Source organism: Protopterus annectens, chromosome 8.part0, assembly GCF_019279795.1.
Source record: "Protopterus annectens isolate FY-2018-M chromosome 8.part0, PAN1.0, whole genome shotgun sequence".
Taxonomy (NCBI): Eukaryota; Metazoa; Chordata; order Ceratodontiformes; family Protopteridae; genus Protopterus; species Protopterus annectens.
In genome coordinates, this window is record NC_056741.1 from 336,449,603 (window position 1) to 336,473,286 (window position 23,684).

The following is a 23,684-nucleotide window of genomic DNA, read 5'->3' on the forward strand; positions in this document are numbered from 1 at the left end:
AACAGATGTCAATGGCAGACATACATAAATAAGAATCACTCTACTTAATACACTTTCCCTCAGAAAGAATCACATAGGACTGCCAGGCCACAAAATATTCTGCAAGTAATTATGAAAAAACTTTGCACATTTTGAAACAGTGTTGCAGTAGGCTCAGGGAGGGGTAAATAGGGGCAACAGAATAAAATTAAAGATGCAGTTTAAAAAAATCTGGCTTTCCAGAATTGACGGGTAAAGCTCTGTGATCCATACAGAGATCAGTTAGTGAACTGGCCAATGGAGGCGCCATTGAGGTGAATGGTACCACACCTGACATCTGCACTATCATTGTAGGGTGATAGTGAAGGTCTGATGTAGGCTTGTTCATCCTGGGAATGGAGGTGATCTTATCCACTGTAGTGCTATCAGTTACTGGTGACAGGAGGGTGAACAGCAGTATGTGGGTCAGAGACAGGAGATTTGCTTTGTTAACCAACATTCATGCAATTGTGCAAAAATTCAAATGAATGTGAGCCAAGTGAAGCAGACCCATATATGTGTAGTAGATGTTCTGTGTAGTTTTGCTATCATTCAATACAGACCCCCCTGCCCTCCCCAAGTGCTGCATTTCTTTTCCTTTCTTTTTTTTGGTTTGGATTACTATTTCTCTTTATACTATAGTTATTATATGCGGAGCATTTCTCCCCAGGCCTCCGCTGAAAAAGGACTGCTTGTCCAAATGGACTTTCTCAGTAAACAAATGTAAAATAAATAAATAAAATATATAAATAACAGTTTTGTGCTAAGAAACATTTGAATCAGTGATACATACAACCTAGGCAAAGAGACAGCATTAGGAATGCATTCATATATATATATATATATATATATATATATATATATATATATATATATATATATATATATATATATATATATATATATATATGTATATAGGGGATAAGTAGATTAACAGATATGTGCACACACACACACACGCACACACGCACACACACGCACACACAGACACAGACACACACACACACAGGCACACGGGCACACATGCACACACGCGCGCACACACACACACACACACACACACACACACACACACACACACACACACACACACACACACACACACACACACTCACTCCAACACTCATGCATACATATACACAGACATACATGCACACACACATACACACACACACACACACACACACACACACACACACACACACACACACACACACACACACACACACACGCACACACGGACACACACACACACACACACACACACACACACACACACTCACTCCAACACTCATGCATACATATACACAGACATACATGCACACACACACACACACACACACACACACACACACACACACACACACACACACACACACACACACAGTTACAAACACAGAAACACACACACACAATTACAAATACAGAAAAAAACACACACTCACAATTACAAACACACACACACGTGCAGACACACAAATTGATAATAAGTTCAGTGAAAAGTGCCATAAACTTTGCCAATTCCTTCCATTTCAAGCCTGCTGGAACATGCAGTGGGCCACTGAAAGACTGGATTACTTATAATGTAACATGATGATATTTGCTGCAATATGTTCATAACTTCTTGATTGGAGGAAATGGCAGCTAAAGTCAGTTCTTAGATGTTAATAAGTCATAGTCTCCCATTTTCTGTTAGACCCACACAACAGATATCACTACTCTTTCTATTAAAGTATGGGTTGCATCTTTAGGGATTTAGGGTTCACAAGCCCTGATGAATAGTGTGGTCTAGATTGTTGCTACCACTACTGTCTGCTGGTCACAGTCAGTAGAAGAAAGGCTTTCCTTGTCTTTGTAGTATGTAAGGCAAAAATAATTATCTACATAAACTATTGTATACATTTTCCTATGGGATTCCAGAGCAAGTATAGCATTCCTCAAGGGAAAGATTGCACATTTCTTGAAGAAGACCTTGTGGTACACTGATGGAGGGGTTTGGAGTGCAAACACCTAACATAATCGGCTTGTCTATTCTAGAGAGTAAGACACTACCAAGAGGGACATAAGTGAGATCATGCACATATCACTGAATGGTGTGATCCACTTAACTTGAATCTGCATAGTAAAATCTCCTTTTTTATGTGGTTCACATCTTACAGGTGATTATAATAAGAACAGCGTACAAGGGGCAGAGCCTCCATTATTATAGGTGTAGAGGATTTGCTCTCCACATTAAAAAAGTAGAAAAATAAGCACACGAATCACATTTTGGACTGTTTCTTCAAAACTGTTTCTGAAAAGACTGACAGGTTCTGCTCAGTTTGTTATATCTTAGTGACAAGGCTTATTATTTTGTGTACCAACTACTCCTTTTAAACTGTATATTTCCTTATTCAGTATCTGCCTAATCAGCTTGCATTTTGTTACTGGCCACTCCTCTGGGCTGCATTAGTCTCTTAGACTTCTGCATTTGGTAGAAGTGCTCTGGGTGTGACCTCTCTTATGGATAACATGTCAGCATGCTCTGTGGGGCAGTTGTGGTGCATATTTGAGTTATGTTTGTGCTTTCCCACAATGTAAGAGATTAAACTGCATGAGATACGGTTTGATTGCAATTCTAAAAGTTAGAGTTAGAAGTATCTTACTTTAACATATTCCTGTGTCTTGTTGAGTCTCAATTTGATGAGGTTACAATGTCCTTATGTCTTCTCATTAGGAACTTGAAAAAAATGTAAACATTGTCCCTTGTACTCCCTGTGCGGGAAACTAAAGCCCCCACACAGCTTTACTTAAATATACTGATTCCACAATCGCACAACTATAAAAAAGAGACAATGCCAGACAGTGAGTCTTTGCTAATGCACACACAGAAATTGCAATAGCAGTGATTTTCAGTGGTAAAGTCCCTTTATATGTGAATAACAAGGTAAAACATCATCCAGTAAATACTTGTCCACTAGTATGGCGGACCTCAGTCTGCTCACCTGCATTACCCTGGATAAAGGTAAAACTGGAAGTTAGAAAATTACATTGTTAATGGATTTTTTTTTATTGGGCATCTATTTATGAAAATAGAACTTAACACTTTTGAGACTTTTCTTCCTTTTTTTGTGATGGGAGGTTTACTGACATTTTTAGATACATTTGTTTTAGAATGTACTTTAATGTTATGATCTACTTCATATTTCCTGTTTTAGTTTTGGGTTTCTGATGTCTGTTGTTGTTTTACAAGAGATGCTTTCATTTTATGATATCTACTGTGCCACATGTATATGCAGTGCCACTTTGTGTTTTCTTTGCATCTTCAAACATGAATCAGACCTACACATATCACTGGCTCTGTGAACATATAACATTGGATTTGGAGGCAGTTGTATTGAGACGACAGAGGAGATAAACCTCCCACACAAACATTTGTATGTTTGTCTGTTAGATTTTAACTTTTGTGCACTCTTTAGCTTAAAATAGCATTTCTGATGTACTTGATCTTTCATACATGTGAGGTTTGAGCTTTTGATTGAGTTCATTCATAGTAAAAAAATGAATGGAATAAATAAAATATATCATAAATGGCTTGCTGGTAGAGTTTGCTGATTTGTAATAACATAAGCACATCATTAAGAAATAGAAAAAATTGGTGCTAACAACTGAAATCAAGCAGAAATGCAGAAAAATATTAGTCGTCTTATTATTTAAGAAAAAAAAGTTCAACAAGATATATTGCAACCTTCCATTAGTGGAAACATCTGTGACATATCCGTATCTTTTTAATTTCTTTAGGTCATCTGTCATGTTCTTTTCTCTAAACAGTACATTATGACTGTTTAGCTTGGATATGGCTGATTTGTTGTGGAGTATGAGACAGGAACTATAGAGAGACAAGGTTAAAGTCCAAAACAGATGTAAATTCAAAATGACTAAGTTTTTGATGAAAAATGTATAGTAAACTTTCCTGTGTGTGAAATGTTTTGTATGCATGGATGATTTACAGGAATGCATTACATAGCAATAAAAGTCATTGTGAAATATCATCCCCCAGTATGGGTAGGTATTTTAAATACCACAAAATAGATCCATTTTCTGCTCATGTTATTTTGATGCTCATTTTAATTTGATAACTTAGTTTTTGCATTTCCAATAGTAGATAATGTTTCTTTTGTGACGTTGAGAGGTACTTACACTGGGACTATGCTGAAGATGTAGAGTGCAGTTTCCTGGTAGAAACAGTAAAGGCTGCACAGCATCCTTCCACCTGGTACCTACTCCAGAGACACAATAACTGGTTCATTTTGGGAAAATGGACACAATATTCTATCTTAGTTAAAGAAAAGACCTATGTGTGCTGACTATATAACCAGATACGTGGCACATATGGCTAAAATGTATGTTAGGAGACAAAAATATCACTATATCATGGTGGAACAAAGTGGTGTCCTCAGACTTACAATTAGAACTATGCATTCCCTTTCTTCTGTTTTTGGAATACATTCTGCAGTTACAAAGATATTATTTTTCCTTACTCTGAGTGACAGTAAATATATGAAATATGGTAGGGTACAACTGTAGAATGCCTTGACAGTTACTAGCTAAATCAAAGCGGCTAACCATCTCAATATAGCCAAAGCTCATAGTTTTTACAGAAAGAAAGAAATATGACACTGGTTTGTTCACACTGCATCTGCTGAGTTAGCACGTGACTGGCTCAGTGGAATCATGACAATGAACTGCACTAGTTTTACCTTGTGTCAGTCCTCAAACAAGCGAGATTCTCCGGGTGACTGAGGCTGATCTGCGAGCCTATAGTTTACTTAGGTACCTTTGTACTGTGAATAGAAACAATGGATTTACTTTATTTTTAGATTAATTCATATTACAGGTCATAGTTGTCTGGTAAGTCTAAAGTTCAATACCTATTGTTGGCTAAGCTGTGTGTCAGGTCTACATACTACATTTTATTTCACATCAGACTTAGGCAAAAAAGTAAAGTTCTATCCTTTGTACTGACCGTGGGTATGTGTCGGCCTGTAAAATCTGATGTGTGTCCCAAAAATGTTCCACCTTGGCCATTTGAAAAGGTGGCAACCCTATATTAAAGTATGGAACACACTCACTGAAATCTCATTACATTGTATAGGTTTAATGTCTACATGTCAGGGTAACCTCTATTTGCAGGGGCTGATTAAACTTAAAACTACACAATTTCTGGTCACAATGCTTTCAGCCATATGTCAGCATTAAGCAACACCTCAGAAGTCTTGTATTATTTCTGCTGCCTTTTGATGTCTGTTGTTTGTCCCTTCCCTGCCTCATTCATTATGTTCTTTAACAGTCAGTCCTACCCAACGATTCAGTGAATTGCTTGGCTCACGAGTGCTTGACCTGTCCTTTTCTTTTCCTTGTCTAGACCTCTCATCCTTTTCTCTGGAAACTATCCTATACTATCTTCTTACTGTATAAGTCTGCTTTATAAAACAAACAGCATCTACATTAACTTTTTTGCCTCCACTCTCTTCTTAACCTCATTTAGAGATTTGACACCTCTACCTTGTCCTACTTTTCAACCCCAACATGTCTTCTTTTTGCACTTTCTTTCTCTTCCTCAGCCACAACGCAGGGGATTCATCTCCATCTCCCTATCAGTCCACACTAGTCTTCTTCTGTCTGAATTTTATGCATCTGGCAGTCACTGTACTCCTACATGCTCACATCAATCATCTCATTTAGAGTCATCATTAAGACTGCTTCTGTATTTTACTGTATACCATCATGTTGACTGTGCACATGCAATAAATAAGTCAATGCAATTCCTACCCACCCCATAGCTAGTCAAACCTAAATAATTTCCTGTTATGACACCATTCAGTCGCAGACTGTCAATCACTGTCCTGTACCACACTATAGGTCTAAAAACAACACACGGTAGTTTGTATTAAATGCACACCAAGCTCATGGCTCCTTGTTGCCTTTCTTGTTATACTTGACAAGCACAACTCATTTTCTGAAGGAAGTGTTTTAGCATTTGACACAAGTGGAAAGCAGAGCTTGAAATGTGCAAAATCATAGTGGTAGGGTTTATCATGAATAGTCTAAAAGTGCAAAATAAGAAGACCTCAACAAATGCAGCAAATAAAGGAATAACTTCAGATCTGACATATACAATTGCAAGGCAGTTTATTTTAAAACTCTACAAAGTCACTCTTTTCCCAGTTCCAAAAACATTCTGAAAAAGGAGGAACTCTCCCATAAAATAAAATTAAGTCTCTCAGTTGCTTACCGCCTACTCAGAGGTGATCTATGCCTGACGTACAAAGCCATGTCAAACCTAGAATTAATGGACATGCTCCACCTCAAAAAATCCAAGTCCCTTAGAGCTACACGCTCCAGGGACCTAAACCTCAGCACAAACATAAATAGGACATGCTGGAGGGACAGATTTATTTCCCAGAGGGTCCCCTCACTCTGGAATAGAATCCCAATTCATGTTAGACATAGCCCCTCACTGACCCTCTTCAAGCGAAATTTGGATGCGTGGATGGGAAATCGCAAATTCACCCCTGGGATCTCTCCTGTGTCCCTGCTAGACAGAGGCACAGTAAACTAATCTTAAAAGGGTACCTTCTGTGACCTACTTTACAGAGGCACAGTAGGCTAATCTAATAGGGAGGCGGAAGCCAAATACACTCTGGCTAGGCTTATAAATGCCCTAGGGCAGATAGCCTAGTATCTACCTATGAACCTAAGATAATACCAAAGTCCCACTACCCTGATTCAATAAATCACAAAAACACAGAGAATGACGTCAAAGGTAAACAAATTTGGTATACATTTTCTTGTTGATGGTTTGGATATTATTTCTGCTTCCCTCCCTTCCACATCATAGCTATAAACTTATCAGTAGGTTAGTTGAAAATAACAAAAATAAATGCAGTTGTAGCTGATGACCTGCAACCAAAATATGTGTAATAGCTGCATCTTCAATACATTCCTAGTAAATATCCCTTTTCCAGCCACATTGTGAGAAGATCGTATGATCACACAATTTCAGAGATGGATCAAGGGACTCCCTCAATTGTTCTCTTTCTTACTCCCCTAACCAAGGCCCAGAGAAAACAGTTCATGCTCAACTCACTTATCCACTGCAAGCCACTAGGCATGTGCCAGCATGGTAACATGAATGGACAAAAACATATAAAAAAGTTATATACATCATGAGCAATGAAAGTCTCACAGGTGAATTTTATTGACCTGGGACAAAGTCAAAGTGTATGACTGTGTGAACTCAAGGCACTTACAAAACTGAACCAGGAGGTCTTGCTTTATTAGCAATACCCTTGTGATGGAGATCAAACATTCTCATATAGTTAACCTGCAGACTTAGTGGGGATATACTCTGTCTCAAGAAAACTTACTGTAGGGAATCTTCAGGGATCAGTGCTATGACTAATGCGGGTCTATAATCAGTTCCATGAAAATCCATTTCAGTGAATACCAAAAGAGTGACACGTATTAATCGAACCGCGAACAGACCGAACGCACTAAACTGTGAAATTTAAAACATCGAACGGTCATAGTTGGCCAACCCCACCACCCGCTACATACTACCTACCCAAACAAAACAAATAAACAACATACATACACTAACCAAACCCTACTCCTAATCCTAAAGTAAAGCATCAAAACCCAACACAACTATCTATGCACTATCCTTAACCCCTCCCTAACCCTAAGGTCCATAACTACCGCACATTTCCCCTATGGAAATATACCCTAACAAAATAAATAATACACATAAATACATTTAACAAAACCCTACTTCTAACACTACACTAAACCCCACATATACAACTATCTATGCACTATCCTTAACCCCTCCCTAACCCTAAGGTCTGTAACTACTGCACACTTCCCCTACGGAGGTATACCCTAACAAAATAAATAATACACATAAATACATTTAACAAAACCCTACTTCTAACACTACACTAAATCTTACATACATTACCTATCTATATACTTACCTTAACCCGCACCCTACCCAATGGTCCATACCTATCGCACACTTACCTTAGGGAGCTATACCACAGACGGGCCAACCAAACACTTCGACATTTCAGATTTTGCTGTTTTGGATGTTCGGCATTTATGTAGTTTGCGCAATACGTGTCGATCATTTAGTATTCACGGAAATGGAATTTTGATCATCTGATAGGGAGCCGACTAATGCAATTTTCACTTGTACTGTGGTGGTCTGGCATCTTACCCAGAACTGGATCTCTGCCTTACACCTACTACTTTCTGGCATAACTTGTATCTCCCTCTTACTCAAAATAGGATAAAGCAGGTATCAGACACTGACTACACAAGTTACACATAGCTACGCTGTGGAAAGGCATAACAAGTGCAGTATGTGGATGGCACCAACTAGCTCTATTCTTCATGTTCAGATGAAGATGGAGAGAGCAGTTTAAGTTAACACTTGTCAGTGTTACACACTGGCTGTGTTCAGATAGTCCAATCTTTAATCGTGATAAAACTAGGATGATGCTATTAGGCTGTTATCACTGGGTTACTCCTCAAACCTGCTGCTAAAACAAAGCAAAAGTAGTATGTAAGGTTCCTGCATTTAAATTCCTTGTCCTTCACAATGAAAAAACTATAACCTCTTTTGATACCAACTCACAGAAAATACAAAACTATGCATGGAGGACTTCATATACTTCACAGAATTTACTGCAGTGAGATGAACGCTCATCCCACTTTTATGATTTGGGGGTGGTGGGGGTGCCAGTGAATTTCCAAAACCACAGGTATATAGAGAAGTTGGAAACCACATTTCCCTATATTGCCAGGTTTGCTGCAGGTCTGTCTTATAGCATGTACAACCAAAAAGCCTTTTCTGGATGGTGCTGGGCAAATGTGTCTGACAAACTCATTTGCCTGCATCCTAATACAAAAAAAATGAGTACAGGCAGCTTTCTTGTATCATCACTCCACATCACCCACCAAGAAACAGAGATTTTCTGGAGACCCAGTGTTAGATGTTCCACCAACAAAACATGCATCAGGTGAGAGAGCGTTCAGAGTGACAAAAAAAAAAAATCCCTCATCTCATAATATGAAATGAAGCTAGAATGTCCTTTTGATCAGAACTTAAAGCCCACATGTTGTATCCTAGCAGGTAAACAACTGTACTGAAGGTATAGAAAATCATTCACCTCGTGAGGAATGGAGGTGACTCTACCTCCATATAATTAGTTTGCTGGTTTTGAACATAGTATAAACACTTATTATGTAAAACTACTTGCTCCAGGGGTTTATAACTATTGTTAGTATGTGAAATATTTTCTTTTCCTCAATGGAAATGTTTTTTTCTACAGCGGTGTAGGAACTTTGCATGTATCCACTTATTCACTTTTGTTAGCAGCAATATCTATTCATAAACTCACAAGTTCAATTCTTTTATGGTTTTACTACATACTTAACTTATTTTGACTTCCTGATAACAAAATTACACTTTATTATGCACACCCAAGTATCTATACCAAATCTGAACAAAGAAAAGTAATCTAAAGCTCTTAAGCTGAGTTGGTTTCACAGTTGTCTCCACTAGGTCAAATCATTTCAAGGAACGTTGCATCAAAGCAGGTGACTGTAATCAGCTTGTTAATAACTGCAGCAGCACATGCATTCTCATAATGAGTATGGTCTAACTCAGCATTTTATGAATGAGACAAGAATAAAAGATTTCTATGGGGGTAAACCCCCTGCACTCTCTTATATCACTACTCTTATCCTGAGATCACTGCAGTGTGGAGAAAGAGAATTCACTAATAGAAAAAGGAAATCCTGTCTCACTCTTTCTTTGAGCTGTACCAAGCTTCAACTGCAATTTGAATATTTACATTCTTACTTCACTTAGGCACGAGCAATGAAATATAACAAATATCATCTTAAGCTACCATGATTTAGCAACTGTGATTTAACTTGTGTAATTCAAGTAACTGTATGCCTCCACAATCTAGGCACATCCTGAGTTATGAACTTGTGTGTCTTAGTTGTACTATTTAAATCAGTCCTGAATTTTGTATTTTCATAGTAGAATACGTCACTAAACATAAAAGACTGTGATAGTCCTTAAACTCTCATGTTTGAGCATTTTATAAGACAGATGTAATTAACCTTGTATGAGCTTATAACTAATGTTCCACAGGTTCAGTGCCTGATTGTTAATGCGATACTCTCATCGACGTTTGGCTTCTTTTTGTAAATATCCTTTACATAATCTCCTATGGACTGATGTCTGGTTATGTGTATCGCAGTGAGTTATACAGATTAATTTAATATAAGCTCATCCCTTGTGTTTATGGACTTAAAAGAGGAAACCTGCAAGTCAACGGCTTTATTTTATAATTATTACTGCAACCAACTTGAAATAAATGGAGTTTGGATTTCTTAAATCCGGATCTTTAATTTCAGTCATGATGGAGAGGTTATGATAATTAAAGAGACTGTGCTGAAGAATTCAGTTACAACCAAATATCATAATACTACAGTTGTTAGCATTAAATTCTAATCCATGAGTTTATACCTAGTAACTAGCATCTTTGCAATACTAAGATATAGATGTTACATTTATAAACAATGTGAAATGTGCCCCAGTTTTGCAGTCATAATCAACATTTGGAAACTATCAGGACATTTAAGAACAAAAAGCTAAGAAGAACAAAGCCCCCGACAGACCTTATAAAAACACTTTTGTTAAGACTTGTCCATTCCAAATAATGACCCGGTATCTCATTTCTTTGTAGCCTAGCCATCTGTAATTAGTAATGTAACTTAATACATACCTCTTTACTACCATTCAGTGTCAAGCTGTGAATAATGCCTGTGAATGGCATTGCGTTTAATGCAAGGTTTAAACAGATTCTATTATGAAAATAAGAACATCCATCATAACTAAGTTGCTCATAAAAGCCTACTACACTTGTTAATGAGGACTTCATTTAAATAAAGTCATGTTTAATATGGTAAATAGTTGGGTTGTTTTAATAATAGTTCAAGAATACAACATTTAAACACTTCCCATAGATGGGTGCTATTTTTTTCTTAAAAATTGTTCAAGAATACTTTTAAAAACTTCACAGTTACTGAACTGAGGCTTAAACCCTATAATTATTTCCGTGCTTAGTTTTACCTAGTTTAAGTATTGGTAACAAAAGACCTTTCCTTCAGTTATCTGGTACTTATCCCTTTTTTAACAGCAAGTGAAACAATTTCTGCAATGGAATTATTAGAAAATTGCTTAACTTATTTATCATTCTTCCTGGTGTTTAATGGTGTATAGTGCTTTCTGTACAATATCATATACTATTACAGGACAAGTATGATTTGTTATGCCTGGATATCCCAATGGTAAATACTTTTGACCTACTGATGGTCAGTAAAGAAGTTGTTCAGCCACTGCCTTTGGGTCATTAAGACACACATATTGTTGGTCACCAAAGGTAATATTATGGAGAAGATCTAGATTCATTATTCACAAGCTGATAAAAAGATGTTACCATATGTAATACAGAGATCATGTTCAATTTTTTTTATCTCTACTGTTTTCTAACCTGTTATTGCACTACATTGTAACTTGAGTATCCTAAATTTACATTTTTTCTTCTGTAATATTGAATCCTCAGCAGGGAATAAGAATATGCAAAGGACAGTAGACTCTTTATTTTAGTGTGAATTTTAAGCATTGAAATATATTGCTTTAAATATATCCCAAGAAAGAGACTTATCAGTTTGTGAGTACTCCCAATCTATGTTTTCTAAGTTGAGGTATTCAAAAATATTTTTTTACAAATGTTGCCATTCCTTACCATATTACTGAATTTAGAAAACAACATTGTTGAAAACTTGAGCATTTTGCCATTATTTTGCACAGTATATGTGGCATTGCTCTTTTTCTTCCATGAAAGAAAAAAAAAAACAGTCCTATGCTCAGCAGGCATTATCCAATCAATTAAATTAAATGAATAAAATAAATGTCATTGAATGAAAATCAAATAGTGGAACTTTTTACAGGCTTCTCTCCCTCATCACCAAAAGGTCTTACCTGTCTGGCAAGGAGTACCATCCTGCCCATGCTGGCAATTACATAGCCCAGTCACATGGTCACATGTTATGCCATTGGGACAATCACAATGGTGTTCACACTTGGGTCCAAAATAACCATCTGGGCATTCTGTAAGAAACAGATATAGAAAATATAAGCTTCTATTTCAAAAGATGCTCCCTTACTACATAACAGCCTGAGGTACTGAAAGAAAACAAGGCCACTCAAGATTGCAGTCCATACATGCAGATACAATTTCTAACAGGAAGAGGCAGCACAGTCCAGACATACAGATACTATTTCTAACAGCAAGAGGCAGCATTTCCATTAGGGAGGTGCTAAGATCAGTACTGGAACTTTCTGTCAGGTAAGCAGCTTCAGGTGGTAAGAACTGCAGACAGAGTGACATCCTAAAAGATATAAGGGTTTCTTGAGTTTATTATGTTTAAGTGCCATTTTGTCACCTATAGTTTGTATGTACAGAATGACAATCAGTTGTTTGCGGAATGAGACAACCTGCCAATTTTCTGAGCTATTTGCTGAAGCAGATAAGTGAAAACCTACAGCTAGGCACAGATTAGCAAACTGGCATTGACCATTTTAGCAATGAAACTAAAAAAGGCATTCTTCTTAGAGATGACTTTAGACATAATCACCATGGCAACAGTAATGATGTGCTCATGACATTGTGCAGCATGAATAAAACAATACTGGTAGCTTATGTAGCTGAGTAGCATGTTGCTGCAGCAAGGCAATGTATAATTTGTTTTTTATATTGATTGCATTTAATTGAATTATGTGCTTCCTTGTAAGATTGTGATTATTTATTTTTAGTTATGACATATCCGATGATATGGTCCTTATAAAGTCCAGTTTGTCACTCACTGCCTTCAGATCTAGCTTTCTACTTGCCTTGGACATAAGCAGCTGACTTGGATAGTTAACATAGCCAGAAGAAGTCTTATTTCTTCTGACAGGACAGTTGCAACTCAAGTTATGACAATCCTTAAAAAATCGAACATGTCAGATACCTTGCGCAATCACTGGCCTTTCTCTATGCACATCGACACTGCTGGAGACGACTTGTGCACTAAAAGCCTGTTACTCACCAAATACATTCCTTTTTTTTTCAAAAAACATTTTTATTTTGTTTTCATTATAAACATATGCAAATGTACATATAACAAATATAATAAAATAATAACAAAACTATTTACAATACTTACATTCATCCATGATAAACAATCATTTTATCCATGAGATGTTATCAGTATTTGTTGAAAAGGTTTTCCAATTTTTGCCATGCTATTTTTTATGAGTAATGTTATGAGTTCTATAACAAATGGTTTGCAGTTCTTTTTTACAAACAACTTTTGCTAAATTAATAAATTCTTTAAAGATCAAATCTTGTTTACTTTTCCAGGTCAAAGTAATAACTTTTCTGGCAATTGTAATAACTGACCAGAGTAAACATTGAATAGGATTAGTGAGTTAGAAATATGACAGTTATCAGACCATAAAGCCTTTGCAAAATATCTGAAGTCTTTCCAGTATTGAGCAACATTTCTACATTCAATGAACATGTGAACCCAATTGGCCTCTAGTAATTCATCGTATTTCCAACATTTGCTTTCCTTTTTTGAGTAAAAGATTTATTTTATGTGGAGTATAGAATCTCCTATTCATAAATTTCCATGTATACAATCTCCAATATAATGAAGAAGAGGTACCAGACATAAATTTTAATAACAGTTTTTTGGATTCATCAAATAGTTGTTCTCCATTACTCTTTACATAGTAATTCCAAAAATCTGAGTCAAACTTTAGAGTGTCTTCTCTTAGTATCTTACAGATAGGTGAGATACTTAATTTTTGATCATCTGTCTTTTCAAGACACCTAATAAAAAGCTGGATCAAACTAGGTATAGATTCACCCCTGGATTTACTAATCTTCCATGCAGGACTAGTCTAGTCCTGCACAGAAGCAGCAGTTTAGGAGGAGGATGGCAGCACACCATGCATATTAATGAAGGCGTGCTGCCTGGACTCCAAATCTTAGACGGAACGTGAATGAGTACAGGGGGCATGTCTGAGAGCAGAGCTCTCAGAATAAACATGCCCCTGCAAAGTACAACAGCAGAAAGTGTAAATAAATGAACGAGACTGCTCATAGGTGTCCGCATATCCCCACCAACAGTCCCCCATGTGTACAACAGCAACAGGACATAAAAATAGAAAGAAGAAACCCCTTTATTTTTTTTTAAAACTCCGAGTACCGCTAACCGTAGGTGTGCAGGTGTGCCCATCGCTTAGCTATGGTTAAAGCAGCTTAAAAGGCTGAAGAGGATAACAAGGAAGATATATGCAAATGAAGCAGCACAGCAATAGTGTAGTGGTCAGAGCATCTGCCTAACGAGCAGGCATTCCCGGTTCGAATCCCACTGCAGCACATACCATTTTCCATGTGAAATCTGTATATGAACATTTTTTTTACATTTTCTTGCTGTAATAACCTACTAAATAACATATAAATGTGAACTGGAGTACTGCATTAAATGCACATGTGAAGTGTCAGTGACATAATGAATAAGGCACTAGTAAGCAGGTTTAAGAAGAAATAAGCAGTAGTAAGCACATATAAGCACTAGTAAGCATGTTTAAGTGTGTTTGCATGGGGGTAAGCATTGCCTACACAGATTAAGCAAAGTAGAGGCTAACTGAGTGTAGGAAACTGTAACCGGAGGTTAGCATTCCTTAGCTCCACGCAAACCCGTGCAAACGTGCTTACAACTGCGTTAAAGTGCCTTAATCACTCTGTACCCAATGGCCCGTGTTCTGCCCAGCAACAAAATAAAGACCTTCTGCAAGGCTCCAACTCAGGAACCTGTACACCACAGTCACAGTAGCTAACCACTAAGCCATCATAACAATACATATAGATGAGGTATCAGCAAACTAATCCTCACCACAGGAAAATCAAACCAAACATGTGAACTGAATCTATGTACATTGTGATGTTGTATAACCTGCCACAGAACATAAATATGTGAACTGTAGTACTGCAGTAAGCATAGAGTTGAGGTGTGATTGTAATAAAGTGTAGAAGTCCCCAGGTCTCCATACAGTGTATGTACACATGAATCATGGATACCAAACACATATATAACCTGTAATGAAGAATAAATCACTGCTAAAAGGCAAATATAATGCTAATTAACTATTAAGCAATGCTAACCGCAACACAGCTCAACTTAGTAAGTGTAAGCAATGTGTAGGAGAGCCAGGTCAATCTGCCTAGTGGTACACCTCTTTAAGCAGTACTAAATTTAGGTAAGCAGGTGTGCCCATAGCTTAGCCTTTTCAAAATCAGCCAATCACAGAAAAGTGTGGGAAATCAGCCCTACTTAAACCCAAGAGGCAGGAATACAGCTCATAACTGGTTGTAGCTTCCCCTTGCAGGCACTATGGCAGTAAGGGGAGAAGGAGTGCACTTCCGGGCGCAGCACTGGTGCATCATGGCTGGACTCCTAGTTAAAGACCATGCACAGAGACTGCTGCAGGGCCAGTACCAAGGCTCCCAATATAAGGTGGAGGCATGGGACTATCTTGCCCCTGACCTCACCAGTGCCACTGGCATACCCCGAACTGGTGAGCAGGTCAGGCACCACTATGCCGACCAGACACGGCGGAAGAGGGACCTCTTGGAGGAGTGGCTCCAAGAGGCTAGAGCATCAGGGGATGTCCCAGCCATGTGTATCAGTTCACAACCTGTTTAATAAATGCCACCTCAGGTATATCATGGATAGGTATGGCTAAATATTCCTCTTATGTCCTCCAAAGCTGCAATGGAGTGGGCCACGAATCAGGAGGTCCACATCAGCCACCTGGCATGGTTGAGACGTGAGGCAGGTCAGTAATACTCAAGCTTTTACTGTCATAGGAAATAAAAATAAAAGTAGTAGTAAAGTAAATGCTAGTATAAAACCTGTATTGTTCAAGGCAAATACTGCATACACTAGAGAATATGGCAGGAAAAGTCTCATATTGTTAGTATGGCAATAAAAGTGTAATACCCTGACATAGCAGGTCCAACTGCTGGACTGTATATCTATATTCTGGTATCATATGGCAATGTAGATTTGCAATCATGTAATAGTACTGTTGTATTAAGCACTGTTACCCACACCATGCACCATAAATCAAATGTGTAGGAATGCCTGTATATGACAGGTGTAATTCCCAGAGGCCATTTAGTACAACTGAGAGACACATAGACAGTAAACAGGAAAAATGCAGATAACAAAAACAGAGTAGCACATGTACCTGAGATGTGAAGTGTTATTTTTTTTTAGCACACACAACCACAGTTTGAATCCTGCCAGTGATAGTAGTCTGCATACAGAATTACCCCACAACTGTACAGGTATGTCCAGAATGTCTATTAAAGTGGCCCATATCTATTGTCTATCGACCTGTCCCCCTGGAAAATCAGTGGGATGATCCTAGATGTATAGGCGACAAACAGGAAATACAAGTGATTGACGCACATCTATGACAAACATCTGGCACACTAGCAACTCCCCAATACCTTATTTGACTAATAAGCCACGTATGTCCCATTTACACCTCAACTTGTTAAGCTGTGGTTAGAGTGTGTACAGTAACAGAGTGAGATGTATGTGCATAATAGTAATGTGGAACCTGGTACTGTGTGTGGGAACATTCAGGTAGTGCTAATAAACATTCCTCTCACAGGTTTGTCAGATACTAACACTGTGCCCAGAAATACAAGAATGATAAGCAGTTGCTCTGAATAATGAGGTGTTACACATCACTGTCACCCACACAGTCCTACAACATATAACTGTCTAGGAAATCTGTATAAGAGTGTTATTATACAAGGTCAGAATACAAAAGCACAGGGGATTAATAAGACAGAATGCTGTTTGGAGCTATACAGCAATATCAATATACCAGACACAACTGTGATGGACAGTGTTTAAGTTGCCATGATCTGAATCTTGGGAGTGGAATTAGACTGCATACAGATTCATACCCCTCAACTGTACGCACAAGCTCAGAATGTCCAGTATATGTGCCCATATCTGCTGCCTGTCCCCCTGTCCCCCTGGTAAGTCTGTGGGATGATCCCAGATGTGTAGCCAGCAAACAGGGAATACAAGTGAATGTCAACCATCATGAGAACACACCTGCCACTGTAGCAATCCCTGAAACCGTTAGGAGAGTAATATTGCAAGTATGTCCTATCTACACTCCCATGTTGTCAAGCTGTGACCAGAGTGTGTACGGTAACAGTTAGTAGTATGTGTAGAATACTAATGTGTAATCCAGAACTTTGTGTGGCAACAGTCAGGTAGCGCTAACAAACATTGCTCCCACAGGTACGTTGGATACAAACAATGTGCTGATAAATACAAACCAATATAACCTGTACTGGTGCTGTCCACCCTGGTATTGTAGGAGATTGTGAGTGTTGCAGTTTTTCCGAATAAGAAAGTATCACTGGTCACTGTCACCCACACTGTGCCACATAATATAACTGTGTAGGAAAGCATGTATATGTGTGTGTCAGGTCACTAAAGGTGGAAGAGGGCAATATTCTAGATATTTCCAGGCACACCAGCATGTGGTCAACACATGGCCAGAGTCTGTGCTGAAAGAGTTGGATAGCATAGTGCAAAACATCAACCTGGAATCCGGGTGTATGTGTATAAACAGCTAGCCAGTGTTAACAAACATTCCCACCACAGGTATACCAGGTGAGAGGTGTATACTGCAGGTAAAACCGGTTCATGTGTAATGATGTTGACAGCTATATCAGTGTCCAGTAGAGGTCTATAGGGTAGTGTCGTAAGACTTGTAAGGTACAGATAACAGCACTGACTAGGAAAGTAATGCTGAGTACAGGAATATTCTACTTGTTAATTGACATCTTTCTGTCCCCCCACCTTATCTCTAACAATAATCAACATACCCACCTCAACTGGTATGTACTGACTCTGATAATGGCCAATTGTTTGATAAATATTCTAATGGTTCCCATGCATGTGCCATATTGAATTATTCCAACATTGTTGGCATGGTGCCATCACCGTACCTGCATGCTGTTCTTATTACCACTGTGGTCCCATATATGCATATGTTCTGTTTGCTATGCAACTGTTCCATATCTGGTGTCTGGGTTAATGGGAATATCTATGCATGCTGTATTACCTAACCCTGGAATGTACTGACTATTACTAACCCATATATGATGTTGAAATCTGCACACTATAGCATGCTTGGGAAGGCCAGTCCCAGCGGATCCACCTGTCCCACCTCAGCTGGCCGAGGCACCGGGCACCAGCATGTCTGGGGCCCAACCCCACATCTCCCTGTCTGTTGGTCCTGCACCACCTTAAAGTGGAAATGCCTCAGGGGATGGGGCTCACCCCCCCATGGGAGTAGGAGCAGACAGGCACCTGTCACCTGTCTCCAGGTTGGGGTCCTGGGGCATAGAGTGATCAATGAGCAGTTTGGGGATCTTCTACGTCAGCTTGAGGGCCGCATGTTGCAATTAGAGAGTCAGGCTGGCTCTGCGGCTCAGCCCCCAGCACAGCCACCTTCAGGGCTGTGAAGGTGCAGTGGTGACTGCAAATGGTGGGGACCTCAGTCTCACTGTTACCACTAGGGGGTTTGTGGGCTTCCGATATCCCAATACTCCTCCCCATCAAGGTGTTTACCCCACAAATCTGTCATATACTGCCCCTGTATGTGTCTTGTGTGTCTTGTCTGCTAACATACCCAACCCACCTCCCCAAATATACCTACTACCCCTCCCCAACATCCCACTCTCACCTGAAAAAAAAGGGCAATCTGTTCCCACAAAAAAATCTCGCCCCATACATAGCTGTCCATTTTGCACGTGTCCACTGGACACATGTATTCTGGTCTAATTGGCATCACAATGAATTTATGTTGTCCTCACCCCTCTCCCAGGGGTTTGAGGGTCCAATTCTACCTCCAAATTCAGTGTATATGCTGTTGCTGTAGAATAAATGGGCAGCTATGGACCTTCCCTACACCCTTCCTGCACATCCCTAGCTATCTTGCCTACAGTCTTACCCTCTTTGTACCCCTTTTTCACCACTTTCGTATTACCCCCTTTTCTTTTAAAGAAATGAGAGTGGGGGTAAGTGGGAGTAGGCACTTTTAAGCAATAAGCAGGTTTCAGCCTGTTTGAGTGGAGGTAAGCACTGCCTACACAGGTTAAGCAATACAGAAGCTAACTGACTGTATGAAACTGTAACCAGCAGTTGGCAGTGCTTAGCTATGTGCAAACCCGTGCAAACCTGCTTACAACCGCTTTGAAGTGCCTTAATCACTCTGTATCCAACAGCCCGTGTTCTGCCCAGCAACAAAATAAACTGCCTCTCAAGGCTCGAACCCAGAACCCTGCACTCCAAACACAAAGTGATTTACCATTAAACCATGACAGATATACATAACCCTGATGTTTTCACAAACATATGATCCAGCACAATCAGTCAACAGTACAGGAAATCTAGTAATATCATACCACCCAACCTGTTAAAGCAAAAAGCCGGGACAAAATATGCCACAATGTGGGTAGAAATAGGGATATATGCCAACTACTGCTCTAATACACTTAAAATGTTGTTAGTTACACCGTTATATGTATTAGAACACATATGTAGAAGGAGTTGAAGTCTGAAACACAAAAGTGTCAGCACTAGTTACTGACTTCAATGCTGAGATCATCCATGTAAATTGCCAAGAGAATGAGGTACAGGCCAAAATATGAGATGAACATGCATGGACATATGGACAGGTATATATCTGAAAATGTAGACAGATAGCAATATGTATATATATATATATATATATATATATATATATATATATATATATATATATATATATATATATATATATATATATTATATATATATATATATATATATATATTATATATATATATATATATATATATATATATAGCTATATAGATATATATATATATAGATTCATATATATAGATATTGCTATATGAGAAATATATAGGTACATACACATATACACAGACAAGAGGTATTAGTGGAAGTACTGAATGCAAAGTATATCCCTCAGCCACAAGCCCTTTAACTGCCACCTGTGAAATGTGTTGTGTGGCAACCATTTCCACAAATGAGAATACTGACATTAAACATATACCCACCCACAATTCAAAGGATAAGACATGACACACAGGTATGCATACACAGATAACCTTTATTTGTGTACTATACAATAATGTATGCCAGTACTTACACCACATAAGGTTTGAAATATGTAATCAGTGATGAATGCAAGGCCCACACAAAACAGTAGATGCAAGCAATGTGGCTATACACCATACTATGCTGTACAGGCCAAGGCCTTCAATTAGTACAACAGTAGACAGAGGATTTGCCTTCAAGATAAGTAACAATCAACAATTACAGATGTAGTTCAGCAGCCTCCAATTACACCCTGTAGTCAAGCCCTAGGGGGAAAAGTAGCACTTGTGTTAATGTCACAGTATCTTGTCCATAACATTGCCTAACCTAACATCTCACTATCACACTGAATGACCCTTGTCTTAACAGTTATATTCCTGAGAAGGTGTCACAGCCTAGGCCTAGGTTAATGGCATTGAACTCCATCCTAAAAGGCTGTACTAAGGCAAGGAACACTGTGTACCACACACTGACCTCTGGAATGTACAAGGGCACATATGTGTTGTCCAGCTGTTGCCCCCGTATATATGGACTTTGCCCAACAGTTGGTGTGGGAGTCCATGAAATGACTGTGATAATAGCAGTAATGCTAGCAGTAAATAATGATAGGCCATTACCTAACAACCCCTTTCTGTATCACAGCAGGACAAAGACTGGCATATATGTGGAGGACAGAGGCAGGAACATAGGGCCATATTTGCATTATTGCTGTTACACACCCTGGAAATTGCTGGTCTTACAGGATTTGTTGCAGCATACCCTTATGCAGGAATACGACATTGAAATACAAATGGATGTAGCCATGTACTGATAGCACTCAACAGACAGAATGCCACTGACATATCTGGGACAATACCTGTGTGGTGCATAGACAAAACCTAACAGCCACTCCTCTTGGTAACATATGGATAGGCCCACAGATGAGAGCTATGCAGACTGACAACATTCCATGCAAAAGTACCATGTACACAGAAACCTTGTAAGACCAGCAAGATACAATGCACACAACAACACTACTCACGCTGTCTGTAGGTCTGGAACCTTACCCAACTGTGTATTTGGCCAGTATCTGCAGGTTCTGCTGTAAGAGGTATTGCTACCTGCTGTCTGTAACACTGATGTCTACACACAGGAAGGATGTCATTCATACTTGAAAGGTGAAGGGACAACGCCCACAGAAGGCAGCAGTTTATAGTACAGGGTTGTCATGACAGTGGTTATCTGAAGTACTACACAACAGGCTGCATGCAACTACCAACTGGTGGACACTGACTGGTGCAGAGGCCACCAACTGATCATGTGCAATACCAACAAATGCATGCTGCAATCTAGTCAAACCAGCTCAATCAATCTACTGGAGAGACTGAGAGAGAGAGAGAGAGAGAAAGAAAAAAAATTACTTTAATAAAAGTAACAACACTCAGGGATCTGTTACAGCGGAAAAAGCATAAAAGGTATGTGAAAGAGATATATTTTTACTTGCATGTAGTATATGGCATAGAATAATAGGTATATAATGTGAAATTATTTATATGTGCCATCAGTACTTGTTTCTGTAATGATGTTCTGCCCAACAACTGCTCCGGAAAATAGTGTATGCCCCCGTGGTCAGTGGGACATACCTGTCAACTGTGCAGATCAGCAGTGAATGGCAAAGATGTGACACATGATATTTGTGTTCTGTACATTACTGTGGCCAACAGCTGGTGGTGGTATTAATACTGCCATGATAGACACATGGGTGTGAGACCACATCACCTGCAGGACAGTCATGTTAAAGGGTAGCATAGCATGCTCAACTGCCATAGCAGTATAATATGCTTATCTAAAATCTGTCACCATATATACCCCCTAATGTTAGTCTGTGTTCACATGTGACACCTGTCCATGTTGCAGCAAGGCAGAACAGTTCAGCTGTGAAGTAAAGAGAGTTACAAGAGTGTGGACCAGATGTTTGTATGCACCCCACATACAGATAAATATATGTGTGATACATATTCACAGCTGTGTATGTCTACAGAACCTCGGGCAGTTATACATATATATAGGTATATAAACAACACATAATGATATCTACACATATATGCACATATGTATGTATATATATATATATATATATATATATATATATATATATATATATATATATATATATATATATATATATATATATATATGTGTGTGTGTGTGTGTGTGTGTATGCCTACATATATATATATATATACACACACACACACACACACACACACACACACACACACACACACACACACACACACACAGACATACACACATATACATAATATTGACATGTATAGGTATAGACATATATATATATATATATATATATATATATATATATATATATATATATATATATATATACATATGTCAATACATGTCCCCTGTCCCCTGCCATGACATGTGTGGAGAACATCACACATCAATACACAACATATCTACACACCAGTACATGGCTGCAAAATGGAGTGTGGTGTGTAACCCATGTTGGGAACACATCACAATTGCTTGAGAAGGTGGAGTATATATGTTGGTGAAGGGTAGTAGGCACATATTGGTATGTAGGTTTGGCTGGGTGACAAACAAGACAGCATTCAGGGCTGGTATTTGGCACATGTGGTGGTTAAACACTGTGGATGGGTAGTTTCATTTGGAATGTGGATGCCATTGAGCCCCCATATGGGAACAAAGAGAACATGGTGCCCACCCAGGGACAGTCACAACAGCATCTACATGGTCATAAAGGTGCCTGGGCTGTGGGCTGAGCAGGAGGAACATGGATGTCTACCCTTGTGCATGTGCACTGCATGCCTCCAGGTGATGTAGCATATACCCCGTGTCTCTGTAAAGCTCCCTGTGCACCAGACCCTGGACCTAACTGTGGGTGACAGACATATGTCTGTGTGTGCTCCATGGGGGGGGCACCATCCCCTGAGGTTGTTCGACATGAAGGAAGTGCCAGAACAGTAGATGATGAGGTTCCATGGTGGGTCGCAGATGTGATGTGGACTGGTAACATGTCCACATTGTGTGGGAGCAGTGTTTCTGCTGGCAAATAACCCCTACACATACTGTTGTGTCACTGTCATGGAACATATGTGGGTTGTAATAGTCCACACAATCCCAGAACATGTCCAACAGCATGCATAGATATCCCCAATAACATAGAATGGCAGATGTGTAGCAATCACATGTCAAGCATACCACATGCATATGTGGAACATAGTGGCAGTGACAATGGCATGCAGGTGAAATACTCT

The 23,684-nt window shown here is 38.9% G+C and overlaps 1 protein-coding gene across 1 annotated transcript in view; it reads right to left on the bottom strand.

Annotated features, from left to right (window-relative positions):
* Nucleotides 1-23,684, bottom strand: part of LOC122808226 (multiple epidermal growth factor-like domains protein 10) — a 693,858-nt gene that overhangs the window by 137,833 nt on the left and 532,341 nt on the right. Inside the window, exon 19 of the mRNA XM_044079188.1 lies at nt 12,125-12,253. Coding sequence (XP_043935123.1) covers nt 12,125-12,253 — 129 coding nt within the window. The remainder of the gene's footprint in view (nt 1-12,124; nt 12,254-23,684) is intronic.